This window comes from Lissotriton vulgaris, chromosome 3_1, assembly GCF_964263255.1.
Source record: "Lissotriton vulgaris chromosome 3_1, aLisVul1.2, whole genome shotgun sequence".
Classification (NCBI taxonomy): Eukaryota; Metazoa; Chordata; class Amphibia; order Caudata; family Salamandridae; genus Lissotriton; species Lissotriton vulgaris.
The window spans coordinates 352194852-352221617 of record NC_141689.1 but is presented as its reverse complement, the minus strand read 5'-3'; the positions used below and the strand labels follow the sequence as shown (position 1 = coordinate 352221617).

General features: G+C 46.2%; 1 protein-coding gene across 5 annotated transcripts in view; it reads left to right on the top strand.

Annotated features, from left to right (window-relative positions):
* The first annotated feature begins 2945 nt into the window (after positions 1-2945).
* FYB1 (FYN binding protein 1) overlaps positions 2946-26766 on the top strand; it is a 706027-nt gene continuing 682206 nt past the window's right edge. For 4 of the 5 annotated variants that reach the window (XM_086960560.1, XM_086960558.1, XM_086960565.1 and 1 more), the window contains exon 1: positions 2946-3010. In XM_086960560.1, coding sequence (XP_086816686.1) covers positions 3008-3010 — 3 coding nt within the window. In that variant the 5' untranslated portion in view covers positions 2946-3007. Of the gene's footprint in view, positions 3011-8942; positions 9014-26766 lie in introns of those variants that run through there. The other variant, XM_086960559.1, reaches the window with a different exon arrangement.

Here is a 26766-nt window from a genome sequence, read left to right as displayed (position 1 = left end):
GCGACAGTGGGAGGGACTTCCTCTGGAAAACTAGAAGTCCCACCCCGCGTCAGGCACCGTAGTGCCTGACTTCCTGTTTTGCGGAGCGAGGGCCGCGGAGGTGAAAACTCGGGGCAATAGCGAGGGGTGGGCACCCTCGAGGCTAAAAATAAACGTAGAAGCGAGGTGGGCACTCGCTAAGGACCCTAATAAGCGGGGTGAGCACCCGCAGTAAAAATAACGAAAATGGGGCATCAGGCAGGGAAGCACCTGCGAGGAGCACGAGCAGGACAGAGAGCAGGTCCACGCTGCCAAGCTCAAGTAAAGCGCTCCCAGAGGGGGACAAAGCGCAGGGACAGCTAGGGGCATGGACAATGAAAAGTCAGCACACTCTAGGTTCAGGGGCAGCCCCCAAAGTCTCCTCAAGGTCCTGGGAATACTCCTGCAAGGCAAAAGGGGTACAAAAGAGTCCTCCAGCATCTAGGGGCTGGGCAAGCCTTCCCCCGGGCCCCAGCAGCAGCATGCCCCTGGTCAGATTCAATTTGGGAACAAGAACATTTTCATGGGGTCACAGCCCCTCTTTGATACACCTTTTTCCTTTGACTTCAGGTGCAGGGTGGGGGAGAACCAGTCGCAGCTGGTTTTGGAGCACCCTTGATGGCTCAACCACCCCTTTCATTCATCAGGCAGGCTAGGGTCATCAGTCGCACTACAGGGGGCGGAGCCAGCATTGTGTGGGGAAAACCCAGCCTCATTCAGGACACAGGCGCAGCCCCTCCCTCACATCAGCATGCTAATCTCTCCATTCACCACCGGGGCAGACCTACACAGACTCCTGGAGCATGGCATCCCAGCCAGCTCCAGCCAATCACACGCCAGGCATATTTTACACTAATATGCCAACTCCTAGAAGTGGCACTTCTGCACAAGATACAATCATGCCACATACATCATTGCGAAGCATTCAATCACACAAGTTTGCACATACCAAACTCGACCATGCACACCTCACGCATCAGGAACTACCAGGGACACAGACATTCCCCATGCATTCCTATGGGAGGGCAGGCCAATCTCACACACGCACTCAGGAGGCGCACGCACTTTACACTGCGACACAGTGTCAAAGTGCGCAAAGACCAGAAATCACTATAATTATTTATTAACACCAGGCAAAAAGTTCAGGGGTGAACCTGCCAGAAGGGCCAAGTCCAACACAACCCCCTTCCAGCCAAAACGCAGGGTAGGCCAATCACCACTGTGATGGACTTCCCTGCTTTGGGCGATAGAACACGGACGTGGGCCCGCACTGCAGGGACACCCTTCGGTTCTACGCCACGTTGATCCATAAGACAAGCACATACTTAAAAAAAAACACAGGCCCAACTAGGCTACCCCACTGATACTCCTTAGTTGTCCACGGCTAGGACCAGGCCCTAGGCCACCCAGATACCACTGGTCCCTGCCAATACACAGAGTGGGGGGTGGTAACCCCTGGCCTACAATAGCCATTCTCCACTCCCTTTCTCAGTGTAGTTCCAAACTACCACTGATCCTTCAACCTAGGGTCCGCACCCTCAGGCTGACCAGAGGTCACGGGCGAGAATGCCCCACCCTACCTCTACTTCTGAAGCACCCTCCAGAACACAACACTCCCATTGGGAGTCCAAATTCACCGGGTGCACAGGGGTCAGACTTCCTCTGACCCCCTTCTAGAGTTCAGCACCCTCCCACTGTAGAACAGGGTCCCTCCACTTAAGGTGGGCCCCACCTGCTCTCAGGGTAGTACCACAACACTCAGCCAAGAACCCTAAAGATCCCTGCTAGGCCTGTACCACCCCTTCTGGGAAACACAGGGTCTCTTCACTTAAGATGAGCCCCACCTGTGTTCACAGGGGTACCCCTAGAAGACAAACCGGCCAGGACACTGGCTACAGTCCCCTTGCCGTCCAGGACAGGCAAACACCTGAACCTGGCTCCCCAACCTAGGGACGCTACCCTTTGGTTAGATGCCTGGCGCACCAGGACTTCTACAAGTTGAAAACAAAAATCTAAGATTTTCTCTCCTCCTTAAGCAGCAAGGCAACCACTGCAGGTCAAACCCCCATACAGCTTACCCGGTTCCTTCACTTCAGGCAGGAGTTCCTTCTTGTAACTTCAGGACACTACGTACAGTTGCCCTTACGTCCAGATCCGGACACATCGGCTACTGGCTCCCCAACCGAGGGACGTACCCCTTTGGTCAGATGCCTGGCGCACCAGGACTTCCTTGAGGGTGACACATAACTAATGTGTCATGTACAAGTCTGCCTGGCACTCAGGACAGAAGTGGCATCACCCTGGTCCCTCCTTGGCAACACAACCCTTCTGGCTGGCTCCTGACCCACTGGTTACTCCACTGGGGAACCTATCTCCCTCGCACCCCTCTATCTGGACTTCTGCACCCTCCCAACTGGAGCGGTACTGCCAGATAACAGATCTACTAGAGCCCTGCTTACAGGCGCTCCACGTTCCCTCCACACTGGGAGATCTCCCTAAAAAGGACACTCCATACGGACATGCTAGGCTCCCTCACCTGGTGTTCCCAAAAAGTAGTAAAGTTACTAAAAACTGTAGGAGTAAATCACAAATGTAAATTACTCATAAGTGTAATTTACCTTTGTGAATAGCCCGTCAGTGAGCCTGGTGCTACGGTCCAGGGAAGACATGGCTTGGCAGTTCAGGCAGGACTGTTCCCATGAGGCACAGGGTCAAGGCAGATTTGCATATGGCCATGTCTGAACTGGGGTGGTGTGGAGTGCAAAAAAACAATGGATTTAGGCCCAGATCTCTGTACTGGGGCGAATGTATGACATTGTTCTGCATTCTGTCCATCAACTGTTGTTTTTGCAGTTCCAAAGCCAGCAACACTAGCCACTAAAAAAAAGGCAAGTGCCTGTTAGAGCGCTGAGAGAGCATTTGCTGGAAAGAGCTTCACATCGGAGGACATGCTGCAGTTCCGAGCAGCTGAAAGCTAAGTGCCACAAGGATGGTAAATGCAGCGACTTTTTCTCATTTGCATTTCTTGAGCGCAGTATAAGTGCAGTGCCCACTGTGCTTGTGAATAGTGCATCCCTGCTTGAAATCACAGTAACAGTCAGCAGCACACCAGCGGAATTCTGCAGCTCCATTTACAGCAGCCGCAATACTGTGACGTTTAGCGTGCACACACAACTGTGACTTTACAACGGCACCACGGGCCCTAATGCAAGCACTGGGTAAGGTAGCAGAAGTCGCCTCTGCAGAAGTGAATACAGCTTTTTCTGACATCATTCCATACATTAGGAGTTTACAAAGTTTTTAATTGAGTTAAAATGGCAGCGCTGGGCATTAACAAAAAGGAAGTGGTTTCCCACTATGGCTAACCCATAGCCAGATGAATTCTGTTAAGGTTGGGGAAGTGGTCCAAAGTCAGCAACGCTAGCCATTGGGCCACATGATCATAATATAGCACTTCATTGATTGATTGGTTGATTTTAAAACTTATATAGCCATACTGTCACCCCACGGGTATCCTGGCGCTTCAGACTGATAAACAGAACCAAGATGGCATAGGCCACAACAGAGAGAGCAAGAGAAGGGAGCAGAGCTAAGCCTTGGGGAAAAGCCAGGTTCTCAGGTTCCTGCGAAACTCTAACAGGGAGCTGATCTGTCTGAGGTTCTGGGGAAGTACATTCCACAGCCGAGCACCAGCCACCCTGCATGCCCTTCCTCCTAGCCTAAACCGTTTGAATCAAGGAACGATAAGTAGACTAACACTAGAAGAGCGGAGCTGCCTTGTAGGTCGATACAATGAGAACCTTTCCTGCATAGGACAGGGCCTAACTCATGTACCGCTCTAAAAACCAGGCAGAGGGATTTAAAATGAACCTGTTCCATCACAGGCAGCCAGTGCAGCTCTCTCAAAGCCAATGTTGTAGAAGATCCACGTTGCCTGCTAAGGGCCAGTTTAGCTGCTGCAGACTGGATTCTTTGAAGCCCCTGCAGAATGTATAATGGGGCCCCCAGATACAGGGTGTTGCAGTAATCCAGCCTGCTACCTACTGTACTGCTTACTACCAATGATCGCACCTTTTTGAGTAGTAGAGGGAGTATTTTACGCAGCATGCGTATTAAGGCAAAACAGACATTGGCGGTCTTACTTGCCTGTGATTCCATCTGGAGATCATTGTCAATCATCACCCCCAAATTACGTACCTTACTGGCCGGAATTAGTGGTTCCTCCTCTGGGGTAAGCCTAAATTAAGAAGGAAATTGTCTAGGTAACCTGCCAGAGGAGCAGTAAAGCACCTTGGTCTTTCCGGCATTGAATTGTAGCTAGTCAGTTGTCTGCCGCATGCATTTCTGGAATAGGTCCAGAGACACTGCATTATCACCTTCCAAGGGAAATGCCAATTGCGTATCACCCGCATAGTTGACTAGGTAGACTCTGGCAGACTTTATAATGGGGAGCAGGGGCTGCAGATAAATATTGAATAAAATAGGACTGATCGCCGAACCCTGAGGCACCCCGTGAATGACTGGTGATTTACTAGAAGAGGATGGAGCTAGGGTTACCATCTGATGTAACCATTGCAGTGCCCGACCTTTCACTCCTGGCTTCTTTAATCTTTCCAGTAGGATGAGATGGTTCACTGTGTTGAATGCGGCCGACATATCGAGAAGCACTAGCACAGTGACATTCCCGTTGTCGGCCCGCATCCGCAGGTTATCCAACATTGTGACCAGGGCCGACTCCGTCCCATGACCTGGGCGGAAGCCAAACTGATCTTTATCAAGCAGGGAGTTCTCCTCCAAGAAACGCGACAATTCCCTACTAACTGTTTTTTCTAAGATTTTCACCGGGTAGGGTAGGAGAGAGATAGGCCTGAAATTAACCGGTACTGACGGGTCCAGGGAAGGCTTTTTGATCAATGGAGTCACCACCGCCAGTTTCCGGTCCTCCGGGACCACTCCTTTCTCCAAAGACTGGTTACATATCTGCCTTAGCCAAGGAAGAGTATCTCGGCCAGATGACTTCCATATTTTAGAGGGGAAGGGATCATACGGGGAACCTGAAGAAACGCAATCCACCAGACTATCAAATTCAACTTTAGTAAGAGTTTGGAAGTTATTCAAGGAGTTCAAGTTCAAGTTCGGGCATTTGTATAGCGCACTACTCACCCAGAGGGTCTCAAGGCGCTAGGGGAAGGGGTTCATTATTTGTCGAATAGCCAGGTTTTAAGTTCTTTTCTGACGGAGATGTGGTTCTGAGTAAGGCGGAGGTGGGTGGGGAGTGAGTTCCAGGTCTTGGCCGCCAGGAAGGAGAAGGATCTGCCACCCATGGTGGATTTCCGGATGCGCGGGATTGCGGCGAGGGCTTGATTGGACGATCTTAGTTGGCGGGTGGGTTTGTAGAAGGACAGTCGAGTGTTGAGGCATTCGGGTCCTAGATTGTAGAGGGCCTTGTGTGCGTGGGTGAGAAGGCGGAAAGTAATTCTTTTGTTGACGGGAAGCCAGTGGAGGTCTTTTAGATGTCCGGTGATGTGATCTTGGCGAGGGATGTCTAATATGAGTCTCGCTGACGCGTTTTGGATGCGCTGGAGTTTTTTCTGTAATTTTGCTGTGATTCCGGCGTATAGTGTGTTACCATAATCCAGTCGACTCGTGACCAATGCGTGGGTGACAGTCTTTCTTGTCTCGAGGGGGATCCAGCGGAAGATCTTTTTGAGAATGCGAAGTACGTTGAAGCAGGAGGACGAGACGGCGTTGACTTGTCCAGTAGTTGTTGATCTTCGTCTCCCAGCTGTTCATGGGTTGGTTGCTCAGTCTTGTTGTTAACCTGGAAAGTATCCACAATCTTAGCGATCTTATCCTGGAAGTATATAGCGATTTCATTGCATAGTTTTTGAGATTCTGCCACTTTATTGTCCATACATTTAGGGGCGGGACAATGCCTTAATGATTTTAAAGAGCGCTTTTGTCCCGTTGGATTCTTGAGCAATTGAACTGGCATAGAAATCTGCCTCGGCCTTAAAGATGCTCTCTTTATAATTCACTTATGCAGTTTCTAGGCTACCCAATTATTGGTACTCAATTTAGCGACCATGGAGGGATGATAGGCTGATTGTGCCCTGCTGGATTCGAATGTGTCAGCAGATTGTGGCGAATTTAATTGGCAAGTGTACAGCCATTCTGCAAGATTTGCCTTATTTGTTATTATGCACAGAAAAACACAAAGGTTCATGCACACCAGTTTAAACAATGTTTAACCAAGGGTTCTTCAGAACACTATTTTCCTTTCACTGCTGCAAATGCCACAGCCACGATGAAAAGATGCACGACATCCGTGTCTCTGGTGTGCTTTAAGTGTGCCCAATTGAAAAGATAGCGCAGCAGCGTGTGCACTCAGTTAACAGTTTTAACAAATTGGATTTGTGGATTTACTCCTACAATATTCTAGTACCAGGAGTGCAAGAGGTGAAAAGGTTCTGCTGGACCTTTGGGCATAAAGCAAAAATGGGTGTCCGGGAAATGTCCCAGGAACCTCATGCACTGTGTCTATCACTCACGTGAGTGTTAACCTTAATTAAACATGCAATGAAACAATATTTCTCCAAAAACATTAGCATAATTAGACTACAGTAAACAATCAATTAAACATTCGATGAGATATGACAGGCGTCGACATCATAGGTTAGTTGCTCAATAGTTATTTATTGAGTATTCTTCTCTGAATTTGTTGAATATTCACAAAATCAAACGCGAAGAAAACAAGTTCAATTATACATCCCAATGCATTTCGGGCTGAACAGTCTGCCCTTCGTCAGGGAAATCTATGAGGTAATGATAATGTGAATTACTGAACAGTATAGGCAGTGTATTCACGGCAAAACAATCAAAGGGGACAGGTATTGTTGATGTTAATTAACATTATGCTGCAAGTCGGTGCTTAGCTAGTGAACCAGACTGGGAAAAGTGACGAACAGAACACGGAACGAGTACAGCATCAAAGAAATCACGTCGAGAAACCAAATCCAAGCTCCCGTGTTAAAAGAGGAAAAAGCGGTGTTGAGAACAGTTCTGAGTGGAGATTACCCGTTTACTCAACTCGTGTTGGAGTGTACAAATGGTGGAAAGTGGAGGCGTCCCTACCGGGTGAAGTAAGGCTTAGTTAAGATGAATCAATAAAATGGGCCCTTGATAAGAATACAGGAGGGTTAGATGCCGGATCGGCACTCACCTTAAGGGAAAAGCGCATCGGTGGCGTATTGCCGACGGTGTGCTTCTAGCGTAGCGGAAATGAGTGGGGCTTCCTGTAGATGTAGGGCAAGATATAAAGCGGACTGGCTGAACGGTCGCCATGTTTGGAGTAGGGAAAACGTGATGTGGAGAGAAAGAGGTGAGGGAAAGTGTGAAAGCTATGATTTTCACCGAGAGGTGTGCAGCAGGGGTTTATATTACAATACCCTGAGATTACAAGTATGAGCCAAGCACTACAGTCTTTGTCCAGACAATACAGAATTAAGTGTGGCAAACATAAGGTAAATTGGTAAAAGGACTAAAGAGGCTGCCACTTAACGTGTGCACAATCTTCATGTGTGATATCAAAAATATATATATATATACAGTGTCAATAATGATAAGTTATCACATACTGTTGGCAGAAGGCTGTGATACAATTACAGGTAGCATGCTAATTCAAATTTATCATTTAACCCAGTAGGAATCAGGGTTTGCATGAACCAAATCCAGTGGAATTCTCACTGTGAGAGTATCAGCGCTCGATCGCGTTCGGGGTTAGGCTCAATAACCTCCAAGATACCAAATTTAAGTTGCGCAATGTTGTGTCTACACTTGAGCCAGTGTTGCGCTAAAGGGGAGTTTTCATTCTGGGTGCGAATTCGGCTTTTATGTTCTGTGATGTGAATGCGCAGGTTCCGTTCTGTCTTCCCTACATAATAAAGGTCACAAGGACATTTAATGTAATACACAACAAAATTGCTGTTGCAAGTTGCTGTGTATTTGAGAGCGATGGGTTACCCTGACCTTGGGTGGTTGATGGTTTTGCCTGTGATGGCATTGTTACAGTTAGAACAATTCAGACATTTAAGTAAACCTTTATGCTGTGTATTGGATTTGGGAAGATTAGTGTTGAGTAGTTCTTTCAGGTTGCGTGCTCGTTTGTATGCGAACAGAGGTGGAGAGCTGAATTTGCCCCCAATAGATTAACACTCACGTGAGTCTTAAGTGTGTCCAATGGCATTTCAAACATAGCTTACATAAATATGTTTATGAACAAACCGCAAATATCACAAAGTTGGTTCTGGGAAACGGAGGCGTTTACACAGTTACCCATATTGCATGGAACAGTATTTCTGTGCCTCTCCGCGCCTTCCACAGCATCAGTTTGGAGGGGTTGGGGGAGAGGATGATGGGGAGGGGGACATCGAAAGACACTTGGAGATGCAGCAGTATTTCTAAGTTTTCCTTCCTTCCTTCCTTCCTTCCTTCCTTCCTTCCTTACTTATGGGCAGAAATGTGGGCACCGGTACTCATTCAATCACAAATTAAGCACTGTACTAGTAGGTATTAATCCAGGATTCTTCGTGGGGCTCTAAGTAAACCAGCCAAACGTTATCATTACTATTACATAATTTAAAGGTACTCATCGGCTTCGGGCGGATGAATGTGCGAGTAGGGTCTGCACAAAGAGGTAACCAGCTCACTACGCGACGTCACTGGATATGTGCTTGTGAACGTGGCCTGCTCACTTTGTTTGTGCACAGACTCGGGCACGTTGCTAGCTCTTTTGTTCGACTCTGGATAGGGATGCAAAGCAGGGCTTTTTGTGCTGAGACATTTCCATGAGAAGGGCCGATAGACCGCAGCCATAAAAAAAAAGAAAAAAAAGGGAAGTGCCCGTTAGAGCGCTGAGGGCATTTGCAGGGAAGAGCTCCACGTCGGAGGACATGCTGCATTTCCGAGCAGCTGAAAGCTAAGTGCCTCAAGGATGGTAAGTGCAGCGACTTTCCTCATTTGCATTTCTTGAGTGTGGTATAGGTGCAGTGCCACTGTGCTTGAGATCCGGGCTGATCTGCTTTATATTACAGTAACAATCAGCAGCACACTCGCGGAATTCTGCAGCTCCATTCACAGCAGGCATCCTGGCACTGTGACGTTTACCGTTCACACACGCTGTGACGTAGCAAGAGCGTCATGGGCCCTAATGCAAGCGCCAGGTACCCTAGCGGAAGGCGCCTGTGCAGGGGAGAATACGGCTATTTCTGATATCATTCCATATTTTAGTTGTTTACAAAATGTTGAATTGAGTTACAATCTCAGCACTGGGCAATAACAGGAAGGATAGTGGCTTACCTCTATGGCTAACGCATAGACAGATCCATTCTGCTTGGGTTGGGGAGGTGGCCAGTGGGCTAGCCACTACATACACATAAATAATCTATGACTTGCCCTGAAATGCACTGCTAGGACATGGTGAAATATTTGCTCACTGTCCGTGAAGAGTTTACTTTTGTTACTTTTACAAATATTCATATAATGCTTGTTCTATGCATTTCTTCGGAGTACTGCAAGTAAATAAAGCTGCTTTGGGGTTAGCATCTACAGGGTGAAGGTGCATTGACATTGGGCCTCATTACGATGGCCGAAGGATCACGACCAACAGGCTGTCGGCGGCAGTCCTTCGGCCATCTAACCAGAGATCTCTGTCCACCATATTATTATGGCATTTTGACATGTGGCGGGTGGAAACACTGACCGCCACCGTCCCGACAGACGGTCTTTATCCGACCGCTTGTCAAACCTCCCTGTATTCCCTAACTGGCGGCTTCAGGCACCACCGTAGGCATTACAATATTCCTTTCTGCCGGTCGTTCTGCTGCAGTCAAACCTTCAGGTGGAAACGAATATGGGGGCCAGTAGCAGGCCCCCTAACCCCTTTGGGCCGGGGACATAGGCCCTGGGGGGACACCTTTGGTGCCCCCTTACATATCCCTTCACCATGAGGTAGGCACCGCATTGTGCCTGCTACATAGTGCAGGGATGTGTGTGGGTGTCTGTTTTGTCTTGCGGAGGCTGCAGCAGAACGCAGCACCCGCTGCAATACAAATCATGGTCAATGCAAGCGCTACGGTGGCTGTCGCATCCTAATTTGCCCTGTGGAACCGCTGCCTTGTAGGCGGGCGGTCCCAAATACGATACGATGACGGATGGACTGAAGTCTGTCTGTCATCTTAATGACCCCCAAAGTATTCTGCAGAAAAATCCTATTATCAGTCTTTATGCAGGGGGCATTAACTGCTGTTAATGACCTCCCCCACAACTATACACCTGAGCCAAAAGCGGTGGGGGACAATTAACAGTTGTTAATGCCTGATAGCATATGAGCAGAAGGCTGCTAACAACCCCACCCCCACAACCCAGAGGTCCACACATTATTGGGAGGTGGCTTAATTGATCTCAGGGGGTCAGCAGGCTCTGGTCAAGAGGCGCATATCGGATTATTTGGGGGAAGAAAGACAAGCACCATGAAAACAGTGAAAAAAAGAACAGAGTAGTAGGGAGACCCTTTGTAACTGGCAGGGCTGGCTTTAGAGCAGTGCGACTGGTGCAGTCGCACTGGGTGCTGACCTGTGGAGGGGGCGCTGTGGCCTCAGGGGGGCGCTGTATTTAGCAATAACTTTTGATAGGAGAGATGAGGGGCACTTTTGCAGGTGGTAGTGAGAGAATCTCAGCAGGCGGTCATGGAAAGTGGGGGTGCCAAAAGTGACTGTTGCACAGGGCGCCACCAAATCTAAAGCCAGTCCTGGTAACGGGCCATCAGTAATGTCCTTATTCACTCGTGTCATGGGGATAGGAGAAGGTGTCAAAGTGTGTGGGAGCCTTAATAACTCTCAATGTCCCTCACTCATAATAAAGGGTCACACTGTAGATACTTTCAGATTTGGAGGGACATCTGACTACCAATAGTATGTTGACACTCGTGAGCCACACACCCCATTTGACTGATCCATTCTCATCATGTTTTGAAGATCATGTGACTCTGAGTAAAGCACAGAGCACCAACCTGAAGGAGTAGTGAGCTGTATCATTTGGGAAAAGGTAGGGATACATTTGCAAAGCAGCTGAAACAGAACTGTAACAATAACTTTGAAAATACAGATTCATCATAAGTGTAATATAACCTATGAAAATACAGATTCGTCACTCTTGTCCCATCTGCACACAGGTCACCCGCTGCTGCATAGGCTGCACAAGGTATCAAAACATGTTGCGCATACTTAGTAGCAAAACACGTGTCATTTCTAGTTTAAACACATTAATCAGTTGTTAAAACAAAGTCTGCAGAGTCAATTCCATACCAGAATGTGCAAAAACTCACGTTTTCATTACAGACTCTGTTCTCGAAGCAACCATTATTTCAATAAGGTAATTTAAAATCGGCATTTAAAACAAAATCAAACATGTGGCATCTCTCCTTCGTGTATGACTACTTAAATCCTACAGTGTCTCCTATTGATTGGCTTATATGATAAATATGCAACACGGTTCTGCAGTGCTTTTCCCTAATGGAAAGAATTGCTTCCAGAGTCTATATAATGTGAACTGAGAGAACACCCGAAACATAACTGGAATCTAATGCTTAAAAGAGGTACACATTTTATCATAGACGTTTTAAGGCATGGGCAAAGTGGCTTTTGGTCCACGGCCCCAGCCTTTCAGGGGGGCCCCTCAAAGAGCCAGCTCTTTTCTGCAGAGTCTTGCCCTAGTGACTTTGAGTAATTCTTAGACAGATTGTTTTACATACCGTTTTCCTTTAATTTATTTTTTAATGTGGGTGATGCGTGGTGTGTGAGAATGTGCGCTCATAACCAGCAGATTAGACTACGGCAATGCCCTATACGCCGGAATCAACAGGACACTACAACGCAAACTCCAGACCATCCAGAACACCGCTGGCAGACTCGGCCTTGGGACACCGCGGCACGAACACATGACCCCACACCTGCGAGACCTCTACTGGCTCCCCGTCGAGAAGAGGGTCACCTTCAAGCTCCTCACCCACGCCTACAAATCCCTCAACAACATCTGACCCAAATACCTCAACAAAAGAGTATCCTTCCACATACCCAAGAGGAACCTCTGCTCCGCCGACCTCACCCTGGCAGAGGTCCCCCACATCCTCAGAAACAGAACAGGTGGGAGAGCCTTCTCCTACATCGCAGCCAAGACCTGGAACAAGCTCCCCGTAAATATCAGACTCTCCCCAACCCTGCAAACCTTCAGGAAGGACATAAAGACCTGGCTCGTCAACTGATCCTTTGCCACGGCTGATCCGGAGCTGCCCACCCCCTCCTAGCACCTTGAGAAACCTCATGGGTGAGTAGTGCGCTTTACAAACCCCTTGATTGATCGATTGATTGATTGAATCTATTACATACATTTTGCAGAGAAATGTTGTGTTTATGTTTCATGCAACATCAATTAAAAAAAGGTTCTTTTAGATCAAAAGAGGATCTCAAATATGAGAAACGAGAGGGTGTCACTGAAGTTATTTGCAATAATGTTAGTGAGCTGCTGCTGTGTTACATGTCACTATCTCTGAATTTAAGATGTAAACACATTTAGAATTTGCACTAGTGTGCCTGTGCACTGTCAGTGACCTGGCAAAAGGGGGCATCATAAATTCAAAGATTTTCCAAACAGGGGCCCCAAAATATGTTTGGCCCAGGGCTCCCTAAATCCTTAAGATTTTAGGAGCCCTAGGCCAAACTTATTTTGGCCCAGGACCAACATACGCCTTTTACTGTGAAACGCGTATTCGTAGGGTTCTTTTCAGCTGAGATGAGCATGGTATATGTTATACACAAACTATTTTAGTCTGGAAAGTGCGAAAGGCCAGGACATTCATGTTTTCCCATTTTCAATTTATTTAATTTTCTTCAGAAGCTCGACGTTTTCTATAGCATTCCGATAAATTTGGTGCTGATTTGTGTTAAAATATCAATATAGCTAGATGATAATCTTCAGAGAATATGCTTCATAATGTGTCTTCTCACGTCATATTATTTGCCTTTTCTTTGCTTTATAATTTAGTCGTCATAATGTATAACATGTTTTTCTTCATTGCTTCATAATTCCAGTGACTTTATTTTTTGAGCTATTCAGACAATACGGTGAAGGGATTCATACTGTCTTTTTAGGTCACACCTACTAGGCAGTGTATGTGCTGTCTGTTGCAAGATGTATTGTCAGTTTACAGAAGGCTTAGCGCCTGCACTTTGCTTACCATTTGCTGGCTGCAAGGCCATTGCCTACTTCATAGCCCCCCTCACCATCGACTCTGAACACTACATCTTCCAGGGATACCTGAATTTGCATCTAGAGGACCCCAAGAACACCAACTCCACCACACTCCTGGAAAACCTGGACAACCTCCCACTTCTCAGCTAGTCTCCATCCCCATGCACAATGCCGGAAACACCTTAGACCCTATCTTCTCCTCAAGAGTCAAATTCTCCCACCCCACCAAATTGACCTGGACCGGCCACAGCAGCATTCACTTCACCCTTACTGGCATAGCACACTCTCCAACCAAACCTCCCTCCCAACCCACAGGAAATGGATTGGAGTAACAGAAAATACCTGGATCTCTGCCCTCAAAGATACCTTACCTGTCCCCACCGACAACATCAAACTCCAAACCCAAAACCTCTCTCAGTGGATCTCTGCCGCCGCAGACACCATTGCCCCCCCTGAAAGACTCCCACAAGGACAGACCCATCAAAGGAGCTAGCTGGTTCACCCCTGAACTTCAGAACCTCAAATTCCGCTGCAGAGCACTGGAGAGATGATGAGGTTCCAGTAGGAACCCCCTGAACCACAACATCTTCAGATCGGCCCTCAGCAATTACCACCACAAACTGAAAGAAGCCAAGAAAACCAGCCTCAATGACCTCATGGAAGCCAGCTCCAACCAAACCGAAGAGCACTTCTCCATTGGCAGGGAATTCTGCCGCCCATCAGCCAAAGAGACCACCATTCATCCCTCCCAGGCACTCTGCGACTCCCTAGCTGACTTCTTCCACTAGAAGATCTCGGACATCTACAGTAACTTTGACCCCACAGCCCTCCAGCCTCAACCATCTTCATGCCTACACCGACACTAGCAATGCCCCGCAACTCACTGACTGGAACCAGCTCTGCACCTAAGACACCTACACCATCATGATGACAATCCACTCCGGCTCATCCTTGGCCCCCTGCTCTCACCACATCTACAACCTAGGGAGAGAAGAAATCAGCTCCAACCTCACCAAAGCCCTCACAGCTCCATTAAGACAACCACAGTCCACACAACCTGGAAACACTCTGAAGTCAAACCCCTTCACCAAACTTCGCTACCTAGGCATCCAACACAATACTTTCAACTGGATCTCCTCCTTCCTCCACGGTCAAACCAGATAATCCACCTTCCTCCCTTTTCCTCTAACCTCAAGAACATCATCTGTGGGGTTCCCCAGTGCTCCTCCCTCAGCCCCACCATTTTCAAAGTGTACATGACACCTCTCGCCAACATCGCCACACCCACGGACTCAACGTCATATCCTACTCCAATAACATCTAGCTCCTCTTCTGCGTCACAAACTACAACAACACCGCTAGAACCAATTTCCAGAAAACCATGTCCGACTGGCAGACTGGATGAGGGTCATCTGTCTGAAGCTCAACTCACCTTTAGACACAACCCCTCCCCCTGGAATGACTCCTGGTGGCCCCCGTGCATGCACAAAACCTCGGAATCATCCTCAACAGTGAGCTAACTATGAAGAAGCAAGTCAACAGCGTCTCTGGCTCATGCTTTCACACCCACTGCTTGCTCTGCAAGATCTTCTGCTGGATATCCACCCACAGAAGGCTTCTAAAGGATTCCGCTCCGCCTACAGCGCCCTGGTCGAAACCCGCCACATCCAACGGAGCCACTGCTGAGGTCTTTCCTTCTCCTACATGCCACAAAGTCCTGGAATGACCTCCCCCTTCCACTTGGCCACCCGCCCATCCCTCCAGGAATTCAGAAGAAGGCTCTAGAACAGGTTCTTCGGCCAAGAGTAGAACCCCGCCACACTATATAAGAATTTCCTTATTGATTGATTTATTGTCACACTCATTTAATTACATCCTATTTCTTGGCTTGTGTGGGTTTGACTTCCTCTTCTGGTGTTTGTCCCTACCCTGGAGCATAGATGGATTACTTAAATCCTTCCACTACTTGCTTGTCAAGTTCTACTTCTTTCATGTAGGTTAACCACTGAACAGGAGTCCATGTGTTTTCTCTCTCTCTCTTTTGTGTACTTCTTCCCCCTGCATGTCATTTTACACTTTCTTCATGTCATTCACTCTCCCCAACCACGGTTGACTGTAGGGTGGTGAGACCGGTGTCATCATAGTTGGTGTTGCCCTCAGCGGGCGCCATGTTTAGAACTAACACAGGTTTAAAAAGCACCTGCTGCAGAGTTCCTCGTGTGTCCAACAGTTTTCAGGCAACAATACAAATGTCACAGTAGCTCTGGTGATTAATGTTCCTGCTGGAGAGAGATCTTTTGTCCAGTGGCAGTCTCCACTCATGATGAAGTAGTGCAAAGGGTTAATATTCCCACTGCAAAGACTGTGTACCATGCTAATCACCAAACTATATTTTATGTAATGTAATGTAATTTGGTACTTGTAAAGCGCGTCTGACACTCCGTGAGGAGTATCCTGGTGCTGGCTTGGTTGGAGGTGAGAGTGGGCCGTGAAGATACTAAATAAGAGAGAGGCATAATTCGTCTGGGGCAATAAATACCCAAGTCTTTAGAGCCTTCCTGAATTGAATTTCTGATTTAAGTAGCCTTAGGTGAGGAGGAAGTAAATTCCAGGCTTTGGTTCTGAGGAAGGTCACTGTCTTTCCTCCTTTCAATTTATATCTGAAAGTGGGGGGTTTGAGCAGGTTTGCTGATGATGAACTGAGAGACCTGTTTTCGGTGTATGGAGCAAATCCTGCTGCAAGATACTTAGGTCTCAAGTTGAGCCTGGCTCTATAGGTGGTCAGGAGAATTTTAAAAAGGATTCTCTTGTGTACCGCAAGCCAGTGAAGGTTTTTTAATGCTGCAGATGCTGAGGATCTTCGTGTGAGTTTAAGCACTAGCCATGCCACTGCGTGCTGCACCACCTGTAATTATTTTAGAATTGCTTTATTAGCTCCTGCAGGAAGGCTGTTACAATAATCTAAGCACAAGACAATCAGGGCCATTGCCACTGATTTCCTTGCGGCTAGTGGGAGCTAATAGAAAAAAAAATTGCGTTTGATAAGGCTGAAGTATGTCCCTGCTACAGCTGTGGCATGTGGGAGGAAAGAGAGTGTTGCATCAAATAATACTCCCAAATTCTTAGCCACCTTGACCACGTCTGGCGGAGGAGCAGTTCCCTGGGGCCACCATTTACAAGGCTGGGACAGAACATCTTTCCCTATCAGGAGGTTTTCCGTTTTGTCCGTGTTGCATTTGAGGTGGTTGTTCTTCATCCACTGGAGGACAGCAGATAGGCGACTTTTAAAATTGGATTCAGCATCTGAGATAATATTATCTACTGAAAGGATCATTTGGGTATCGTCTGCATATGATGTAATTTCTATCCCAAATGATCCAATCAGAGAGATGAGCAAGGTCATATAAATGTTAAACAGCAATGGGCTCAATAAAGAGCCCTGAGTGACACCTGGGTAATAGCTTGTCTGCGGTTAGTGAGAAATGATTTAATCCATTCCAACACATTACCCGAGATGCCACTGCATTCGAGACGCTTCAGAAGAATGTTGTGTGAAATGGTATCAAACGCAGCCGACAAGTCTAAAGGGATCAAAACCACTTTCCTTCCTTTGTCGGCAATCATTTTTAGAGTGTCAGTTATCTCCAGGCGAGCTGATTCTGGGGAGTGCTTTGGGCGAAATCCAGATTGTTGTGGGTGAAAGATATTATGATCTTCAGTGAATTTGGTTAGTTCCTTATGGACGAATTTCTCTGTTATTTTACCTAATAGGGGAAGTAGAGAAATAGGGCGTAGCTTTGACAGCACCGAAGGGTCGATGCTTTGTTTCTTTTTTAACAGTTGTACCAGTGCAAGCTTCCACTCATCTAGTACAATGCCTGTTCTTAAGGAGGAATTAACTATATGATTTATAGTATGATTGACTGTATGTATGATTTTATGAAGAATCATCAGGGGCAGGCATCCAACAGTGAGCCTGTTTTGCATATTCCTATCACCTCCTGTGTCTGCTCTAGTGAAACTGGTTCAAAGATTCGAATAGAGCAGGTGATGTCCATTGGAACTTGATCCGGAATGAAATCCTGATCATTAGCAGGAGTAACTGGAAATTCTTTTTTAATTTTTTGAATTTTTCCCTCGAAAAATACTGAGATATTATCACACAATTCTTGCAAAGAGGGAAGCTCTTTCTGTTCCCCTTTGGGGTTTTTAAATGACTTCACTACCGAAAAGATAACGTTTTGGTCTTGATTAGCTTCCAGTATTTTATTAGTATAATATTCTTTTTTAGCCAATTTAATCAGATGATGATAGAGGTTTCTACTCTTTTTGAATGCTATTTTTTGTTCAGCATTATACAATTTTCTCCATTGCCGCTTGTGTTGTTTACATAGCAAATGTGCTTGTGCCAACATGGGCGTGAACTAGGGGGCCTTCTGATTTTTCATTTTCTTATGCTTGCCAGGCTTCTCTGGAGGAGTTACTTTGTTGCATACATTGGTTATCCAAGAGCGAAAAGGCGTGAATGAAGCTCTGTGTTCCCTGTCAGAGCAGAGGTATTGGGCAGGGCCAAGGTTGTTAACTTGGGATTACCAGCTAATTATGTCCATATGTGCCCTCGTTGGGGTTCGGGGGATGACTTGTCAAGGTGGATCTTCTGAGGGATTCTAAGTGCAAGGGGGACAAAGAAATGGTCTGGCTATAACTGCGGGGAGGGGGCGTCGACCGATAACCAGGCCAAATTAGAACAGACCCCATCCAAGGTATGGCCCACCTGGTGTGTTGACCCTCCACCAGTTGGTACAGCAAGAGGGGTTCTATGATTTGAAGAAAATATCTGTTCCTGGATCAGTTCTGCCTTCTAAGTGAATATTAAAATCACCTAACAGAGTGAAATTGGCCTATTTAAGCAAGAGATGACTCAAGGTATCCCCAAGTGAATCTGTAAAGGTGGTGCTCTGACCCGGTGGACGGCAAATCAGGGCTCCTGAGAAAGACATTGCGGCATTGAGGGAGAGAGAAAAGCCAAGACTTTCTGCTCCTTTGATTGTATCCAGATCAAAATAAGTACAAATAAACGTGTCCCGTAGGATGATGGCCAGACCCCCTTCAGTGCCAACCCTTCTATATTTCCTATAGATCGTATAACCGGGTGGGAGAGCGACGGCGACGTCTGGGCTACACCAATCTTTAAGCCATGTTTCAGTGACAAATAACAGGTCCAGCTGTTGATCTGTAATTGGGTCCCTGACATCTTGACCATGCTTGCTCTGGCATTGATTAGGCCTCCTTTGAGTTGAGCATTACAGGAAGTACTGGTTAAGATGAATTTATTTTCCGGGGTAAGAGACTCAATGGGAAGGTTAGTCCTGCAATAGTAGCATGAGCAGGTCCCCATTATATTATGAGGTGGTATTAAACATTCACAGTGTCCTCTGCTATTAAGATGCTTAAGAGGCTCTGATGTTTACACAAATTTTGTGGGAGTTTGGGCAGCATTTCCTGACCCTGTCCCGGCATTGCTGCGGATGGGTGCAGACGGGCTTGCCTTTCGCACGCCGGCGTGAAAGATTTGAGCTCCGCCCTCCTCCCCAGAAGTCAAACCATCCGGAGGTCAGGTGAGACCGGAAAGGGTGTGTGTCAGCTTCCCTCCAATCAAATGGCAAAATGCCGGCGTTGGACCTGGGAAGCTGAAACTGACAGTGCAAGCAGAAAACACAGTAAGAAAACGTTAGACAAAGGTGCAAAATGCAAGTTCAGTGCAGGTAATAAGTGCGGGCTAAGGCTGAAGCCAAAGTTAATTAAAAAGAAGGTTCTGAAGATAAATCCCCAAATGTGGATAAAAACAATAAAAATAGACAGGGTTTAAAAGTTGTGCCAAGAAATGTAAAGTGAGGGCTCCTCTCACCTCATGGTCCGCTACGCGTCTGGCCCAGCATGTAGCTTGCCGGGCGCGTGAAGGGTCTGAGCTCCGCCCTCCTCCCCGGAAGTCAAACCATCCGGAGGTCAGGTCGGGCTGGAAAGGAGGTGTGTCCGCTTCCCTCCAATCACCCCTCTTCAGCCAGGATAGATTGATTCCAGTCCAGGGAGGACTTGGCTTGGCAGTTCGGGCTTGACTGTTCCCATGAGGCACAGGGTCAAGACTGATTTGCATATGACTGGGTTCAATTTGAAAAGGCATTTTGAGCAAAAAAACAATGGATTTTGGCCCAGATCGCTGTACTGGGGTGAATGTATGACATTGTTCTGCACTCTGTCCATCAACTGTTGTTTTTGCATTTGTCACCCCGAGTGGGACAGGTATGCCCAGACGTGGATCCCGTGCTCTCCATGCCACTGGAATCAAGCTATCCTGGGTGGAGAGGGTTGAACCCCCAAAAACGGTCCTAGGATGCTTGTTCCTGTCCAGGGAGGACCTGACTTGGCAGTTCAGGCTGGACTGTTCCCATGAGGCACAAGGTCAAGACTGATTTCCATATGGCTGGGTTCAAACTGGAGTGGCATGGTGAGCAAATAAACAATGGATTTAGGCCCAGATCTCTGTACTGGGGTGAATGTATTACATTGTTCTGCATTCTGTCCATCAACTGTTGTTTTTGCATATGTCTCCCCGAGTGGAACAGGCATGCCCAGACGTGGGTCACGTTCTCTCCATGCCACTGGAATCAAGCTATCCTGTCTGAAGAGGGGTGAACCCCCACAACCGGTCCTAGGATGCTTGGTTCCAGTCCAGGGAGGACCTGGCCTGGCAGTTCGGGCTGTACTGTTCCCATGAGGCACAGGGTCAAGACTGATTTGCATATGGCTGGGTTCAAACTGGAATGGCATGGTGAGCAAAAAAACTATGGATTTAGGCACAGATCTCTGTACTGGGGTGAATGTATGACATTGTTCTGCATTCTGTCCATCAACTGTTGTTTTTGCAACTTTCTAAAAGTTTTCAGACCTTTAATTTAAAAAACAACTTCACTAAAAGATGTGTTTTTAAATTGTGAGTCCAGAGACACCAAACTCCAATTTTCTATCTGCTCCCAATTGGAAGATACACTTGTAAAATGTTACAAGGCAACACCAATGCTGACTTATGGGAGAGACAGGCCTTGCTGTAGTGAAAATGAATGTAGCAAGCAATTTTTCTCTACCAGGACATATAAACTTTAAAGCAGACGTCCTACCATTGAAAATACAATGCACCCTGGCCATGGGGCTACCTTGGGCCTACCTTAGGGGTGCCTTACATGTAAAAAAAAAGAGGAAATGTAAGGCCTGGCCAGTAGGTGAACTTACCAGGTCGACATGGCAATTAGAAAACTGCACATACAGGCTCTGTAGTGCCAGGCATGAAACAAGTTTGAAGAGCTACTCGTGTAGGTGGCATAATCAGTGCTGTAGGTTCACTAGTAGCATTTGATTTACATGCCCTGGGCACACACATTGCACTGTACTACGGACTTATTAGTAAATCATATAGGCCAATCATGGAGAAACCAAATGTCAATACACTTTACACACAGAGCACATGCACTTTATCAGTGGTCAGCAGTAGTAACTTGACCAGAGTCCTAACACCAGCAAAAACGAAGTTCAGCACAGAGTAAAAAACAGGAGGACAGAAGCAAAAAGACAGGAGAAGCCACGCCAAAAGATGCTGGTTCTAACAGACACTGGTTTTCAAAATTACAATTCAGTTCAATAAGTGCAAACTGTGAACACTCGAATGGCTGCAAAGATTTTGATCAAATGTGCATTTGTATACTTTTTTGGTTAGAGAATTTCACAACTTGATTTTCCAGCAAAAATCACCCAAAACAATAGAATTATGTAGAGAACAGTAATGGCAATTCAACCAATTTCAGGTGGCCTTTGCCCCCCCTTCACAACTAATTGTCTCAAATGAAAGGGAGGAACCCATGTTTATCCTGCACTAAGTAATTGCACGTGTTAAGAAAAAGGCAATGGTAACTTTTATGCAGCGAATTAAAACCAATGGGCAACAACTGACAACAGTATCAACTTCCTACCCGTGCCACAAAGCTTTTTCAGAGGTAAGAATTAAATAATGGTAAATAAATGTTTGAAATGCATTAATTTCCTAGTGTGGTTCAAACTCATGACCCACTCAATCCATTGGTTCTTTGTGAGTTTTTTTACTTTCAGTATTTTGTGAGTATTGTATTCTAGAAATGTATGAAACTGTTGAGCATTCTTTTGAATGGTGTCTCTTGATTGAAATAGATTTCAGATAAGTATCACGATGAACCCTAAACTACTACTATCATTGTGGGTGAGTAAGAATGATGCAAAAGTCTTGGTAGGGAGGAACCCATTGAAGCTTCGGTCTTTTTGCAAAGTTTGCTGGGTAAATGAGAACTATACACTGAGAGTGTCTTACCTTCTGGGGCATATGTATAAGCCCCTATTGCTACCACAACCTCACTTTTTCTGACGTTCCTGTGGCGATAGTGGCTTAGCTTTATTTACAGGGCAGCGTTAAGCCACTTAGCATGGCTTAATGCTGCCTTGTAAATAAGGCCCCCTTTCACGCTATGGTTAGCATGAAAGGGGTGGGCAGTGGGTGTTGCTGTGGGCGTTCCACCGCAACACCCATTTTGACGCTTCCCCCTATGCATACATAAACAATCTGTAAAAAAATTCAATTTCGTGACTTTCATGTTTTCTGCATGAAGCAGCACACATAAAAGAGACAACATGGCATTTTAGGATTGTTTATGTGCAGAAAGGGACACTTTCCCACACATAAAACAATCCTCCTCTGCACGCAGACACCCTTGTACTATGGTGCAAGCGTGCCTGCGTTGGCGCTACACTGCTAAGTGTAGCGCCAGCACGGGGGGAAAAGCAATGCTGCATCATATCCTTGTAAATATGGTGCAGCCTTATGTTTCAGAAGTGGCGGAGTGAGGCGTTAAGCCGTGACGGCTAACACCTCACTCCGCCACTTCCTCGTACATATGCCCCTCAGTGTCTTAGTGGGTAGTACGCCTGAAAAAGTCTGCGGGTAGCCAGGTCAGCAGACATGCATTCAGGGGTGGTTGGTGAGCTTCGAAAGTGGTGAGGCATGAATGCCTGCCTTGAACTGAAGAGAGCGAGCAAAGTAAGCAAACCCTGCTTTCATGGTGTGACAGGAAACCGTACCCTCCTTAAGACTGTTTGTGGTTAACCATCCCGAAGAATACTTTCAAGAAATGATGGCAAGGCAATGTGTTTTTAACACAGTTTCCCTATGCATTATATTTTTTAAGCTTACCCAGGTTAGAAATATTCACGCCCTCCTTCTCCCCACCAATGGTTATGCCAGTAGTGTGAACAAAGAGGCAAGTCAGTTGTCATGCGCACCCTAAATGTGGTTGAGTTGTCATTATATATGGCGCAACATTAAGGTTCATTAAAGAAATGAAAGATTTTTGTACAGCACACCCCCTGAACTCACGTTTTAAAGTGTTCTTATATGTGGTGATGAGGAAAAAGGAGGCACGTCAAAATAAAATAACTGCCTAGGATCACACCATTTGGTCAAGCACAGGCCAGGATTGATAACGTTTTTTCAGGTTTGACGCTGCTATCCAGGCACTAGCAGCCATATGCATCAAGCAATTTTTGAGTCGCAAACGGTGCGAATCGCAAAATTCGTCCGTTTGCGATTCCAAAATCACTTTTTGGGATGCATTAAACAATTGTGTGTAAATCGCAATTTTTTGCGATTTCTGAAAATGCAATTGCATTTAAGGAATCGCATTTTGCAATTCCTTCAATGCAATGCATGAATATTTTAAAAAATGCGAATTCGCAAATAGGGGGAGCAAATTAACAAGAGGTTGTACCTCGTGTTAATTTGCAAAATCTTTCAAAAATGCACAAAAATGCATTTTTGAAAGTGTCATGTTACACACACACATGTCCTTTGGACATGTGTGTGTGAAACTTGCACTTACAAAAACATTCAAGGGTGCATGGGGGGGGTCCTTTGGACCCCCATCAGCACCCTTGCAATGCATTTACAAATTGCGATTCGCAAAATGAAAATCGCAAAATGTTAATGCCTTCCCATTGATTCCTATGGGCCTTTTGGCCCAAAGGAATCAATGGGAAGGTTTTCCTTAATTGCGATTCGCAAAATGTGAATCGCAATTAAGGAAAATTAAGAAATCGCAAAAATATTTGTGAAGTTTTCATGCATTGCCGTTTGCGATTTCTAAATTGCGATTCCCTAATTTTCGCAATTTAGGAATTGCAAACGGGTGCAATGATGCATGTGGGTGTAGATTACTATCTCTCCTATTTTACATCAATAGTTAAAGCTCAATCTTTAATTTTGGGACATAAGGTGATAGTATTTATGAGACGCAGGAGCCACTGACTGCTTTCCTGGGCTGTCTCTGAAGGGCTTCCAATTAGTCTTTTCCCTCACAATTACACAGCAGCTACAGTGAGATAACTTTCAGACTGGAAAGTTTCGTCGCACATTCAGTTCATGTAAAATTAAAAAAAATGCGTCTTGTTATTTTTTCACTGAAGCGCTCTGGTACCATTTTGCCATTACCTGCATAGTTGCCTCATGCGGCAGCCTTGAGATACGCGGGGCACCCACAAATACCAATCTGCACTGTGATCAGTTTACTTAACGGAATCAGGAAGCGTAGCCACGAGGTGTTGTTTTTTTATTTTTTAAATCTGATGATAAATAGGGAAACGTCTGACGTCATCCATATGACGCAAGCCTCTGGCATAACACAACTTGAGGGGCGCCCGTAAGGCAGTTGGAGGGGACCCCTCCAGACTCAAACAGGAGATCTACGGCCAGAGTACTGTGCTGACGGGGGGCCCATGGAGCTTGCCTCACCCCACAGCAACACAAAGTGTCGATACATGGAGTTGTAGGGTGCTTAAGGAGAACAGCAACAGCAACACAGCAACAATGACGATAGAGGGGATATCAAAGTACATCTTTCAGGTTTTGTTGAATCAGGAGGCTGAGATAAAATGATGGTACAAGTTTGGTCTTTTGAATAATGACTTAGATTAATAACCTTCCGAAGGAAAAAAAATAACCGTTGTTGTCAAGTCAAGTCAAAGTATGCTTTATTCGAGGTTTCACTCATAAAAGCAGATACATTCAACATTTTAAAAATACAAATACATTTACAGTTAATTATGTTAAGAACTAAAGCATTTATTTTACAGTTATTAACTTGGATTGCAATTCCAGTTTTAGAAATTTAGAACAGTGCAAAATAAGCAATTTGTTAAAATTAGTACAAAAGTTAAAATGTATCTGATTAAAACAGTTATATAGGTAAAAACATAGGCATAGAATACAGATAAGTTAATTGGTCAGAGAATAGTCAAATGATTAGCAGTCTCTGTCTGATCGACCATGCCCATCCAAGATACTTGGCAGTAGCTATTAATAGCCATGTCAGACTGTTAGTGTGTATAATACGCAAGGCAACAGTACTTCTAGTGGTTCCCAAGTTCTTGCACATCAGTGTTAACCAGGTACGCCGTGGATCAGAATAGGCTGTGCAAGAAAATAAAAAATGACCAATTGTTTCTTTGGCGATACCACAAGCAGGACAACTGTCGCACGCTCCACCGTCCCATTTTGCTGTCAAAACTCTAAGGGGGAGTGCACCTGCTCTTAATTGGAAAAGGAGCTTTCTATCACCAGACCTTGTTATGATGTCCCAAAAGGGTTCTAGGCAGGGATAAAGTTTAGCTTCTAGGAATGTTCCGGCCATAGATCCTGCACTCGAACTACCCCAGCCCCTAGAGGCTACCTTCTCCCAATAAATTTCTTTTAAGACTCTTTTAGTCGGAAAAGGTGTTCCAGCTGGGTCTTCCCAAAGTGAACCCAGACCAAGCTCAGTCAAAATTGCACTGTGATTTGAGCCACTCAATTTTGTGAAATACATCTGCCTTAATAATGTCTCGAAACCCCTCGGCATAATGGGAAAGCTCAGGAGTCGTCCAGAGCCTTCGCCAATACACAATCGGTCGAAGCCTGACCAAGTCTGTGACAGCTTTTCTGCCCAGATCATACCTCAGGGGCAGTAAGGGAGTACTTTTAGGTACACCAGTTATTGCCCGGAAGAACTTATTTTCTGAGGTTTGAAGTGCAGCTACCTTCTCAAACCCCCATAGCTCAGCACCATAAAGTGCTGAGCCGAGAGCCTTTGCTTCATATACCTGGAGAGCATGCTTTACGGGTTTAGTCAGGGATTTTCTATGCTCTGAACTGATAGCACCTGACAGTTGTCTGTGTCTCAGTGTGGCAAGATCTATGTGCTGTCTCCATCTGTTCTTGCTCAATATATGAATCCCTAAATATGTGAAAGCATTCACCATCTCTAGGGGGCGGCCATTCATAGTAATTTTAGATTTAAAACTGCGGTGGGGGTTGAAAACCATAAGTTTTGTTTTGGCCACATTGACCTCCAGGCCATGCTCCTCACAGAATGAATCAAAAATGGACAAAGCGCTCTGGAGTCCGCTCGTAGTCTTTGATAGGATGAGCGTGTCGTCTGCGAACATTAAAATAGGCCTTTTTATGCCAGATAGTGAAGGAGCATCCACCTTCGCAGACAACATACGGGCTACAACGCCATTAATGAATAGTGTAAAAAGGGTGGGTGCCATTGAGCAACCTTGCCGGACGCCCCGCTCGACAGGGAAGTCCTCGGTCACCTTACCATGTCCCCCCCACTGAATCCTAGCAAAGTTTGTTTCGTGTAGTCTTATTATTAATGACAGTAATTCTGGAGGAACACCCATAGTCTTAAGGACTGACCACAGCTTGGACCGTGGCACTAGGTCGAAGGCAGCCCGCAAGTCGACAAAGGCTGCGTATAAACTGCCACCGCCCAGTACCACGGTCCTCCATTGCAACAAGGTAAAGCGGAAAACCTGGTCCACCGTACTTGTGGACCTACGGAATCCCGCTTGGAAAGGTGACAGAGCGTTGTTCTCCTCTGCCCAGTCGAGCAGCCTGTTCACAATCACACGCCCCACTACCTTTTGGATGGTGTCAATAAGGCTTATCGGTCTGTAATTGCCAGGCTGTGATCGGTCACCCTTCTTAAACACTGGTATAATTACCGCACCCTGCCAGGATGTTGGTACCTCTGCACCCTGGGCAATAGCGTTAATAAGAAGGTAGATGTACTTACACCAGCGTTCCTTATCGTTGATAAAGACATCCACTGGAACTCCATCTAGTCCAGGAGCGCGCCCACTGGACGCAGAGCTCAAGCCGCCATTATCTCTTTTGAGCTAAAGGATTTATCTTTAAACTGGGTTGAACTTATACCCGCTAATGTGGTGACCTGTTTAGGCTCAGCATACTGTGTTTTAAAGTATTTTACCCACTCCTCTTCTGGAACGTTGTTACCTGGGGGCTCGGGTTGCCCCTCACTACCCCACTTA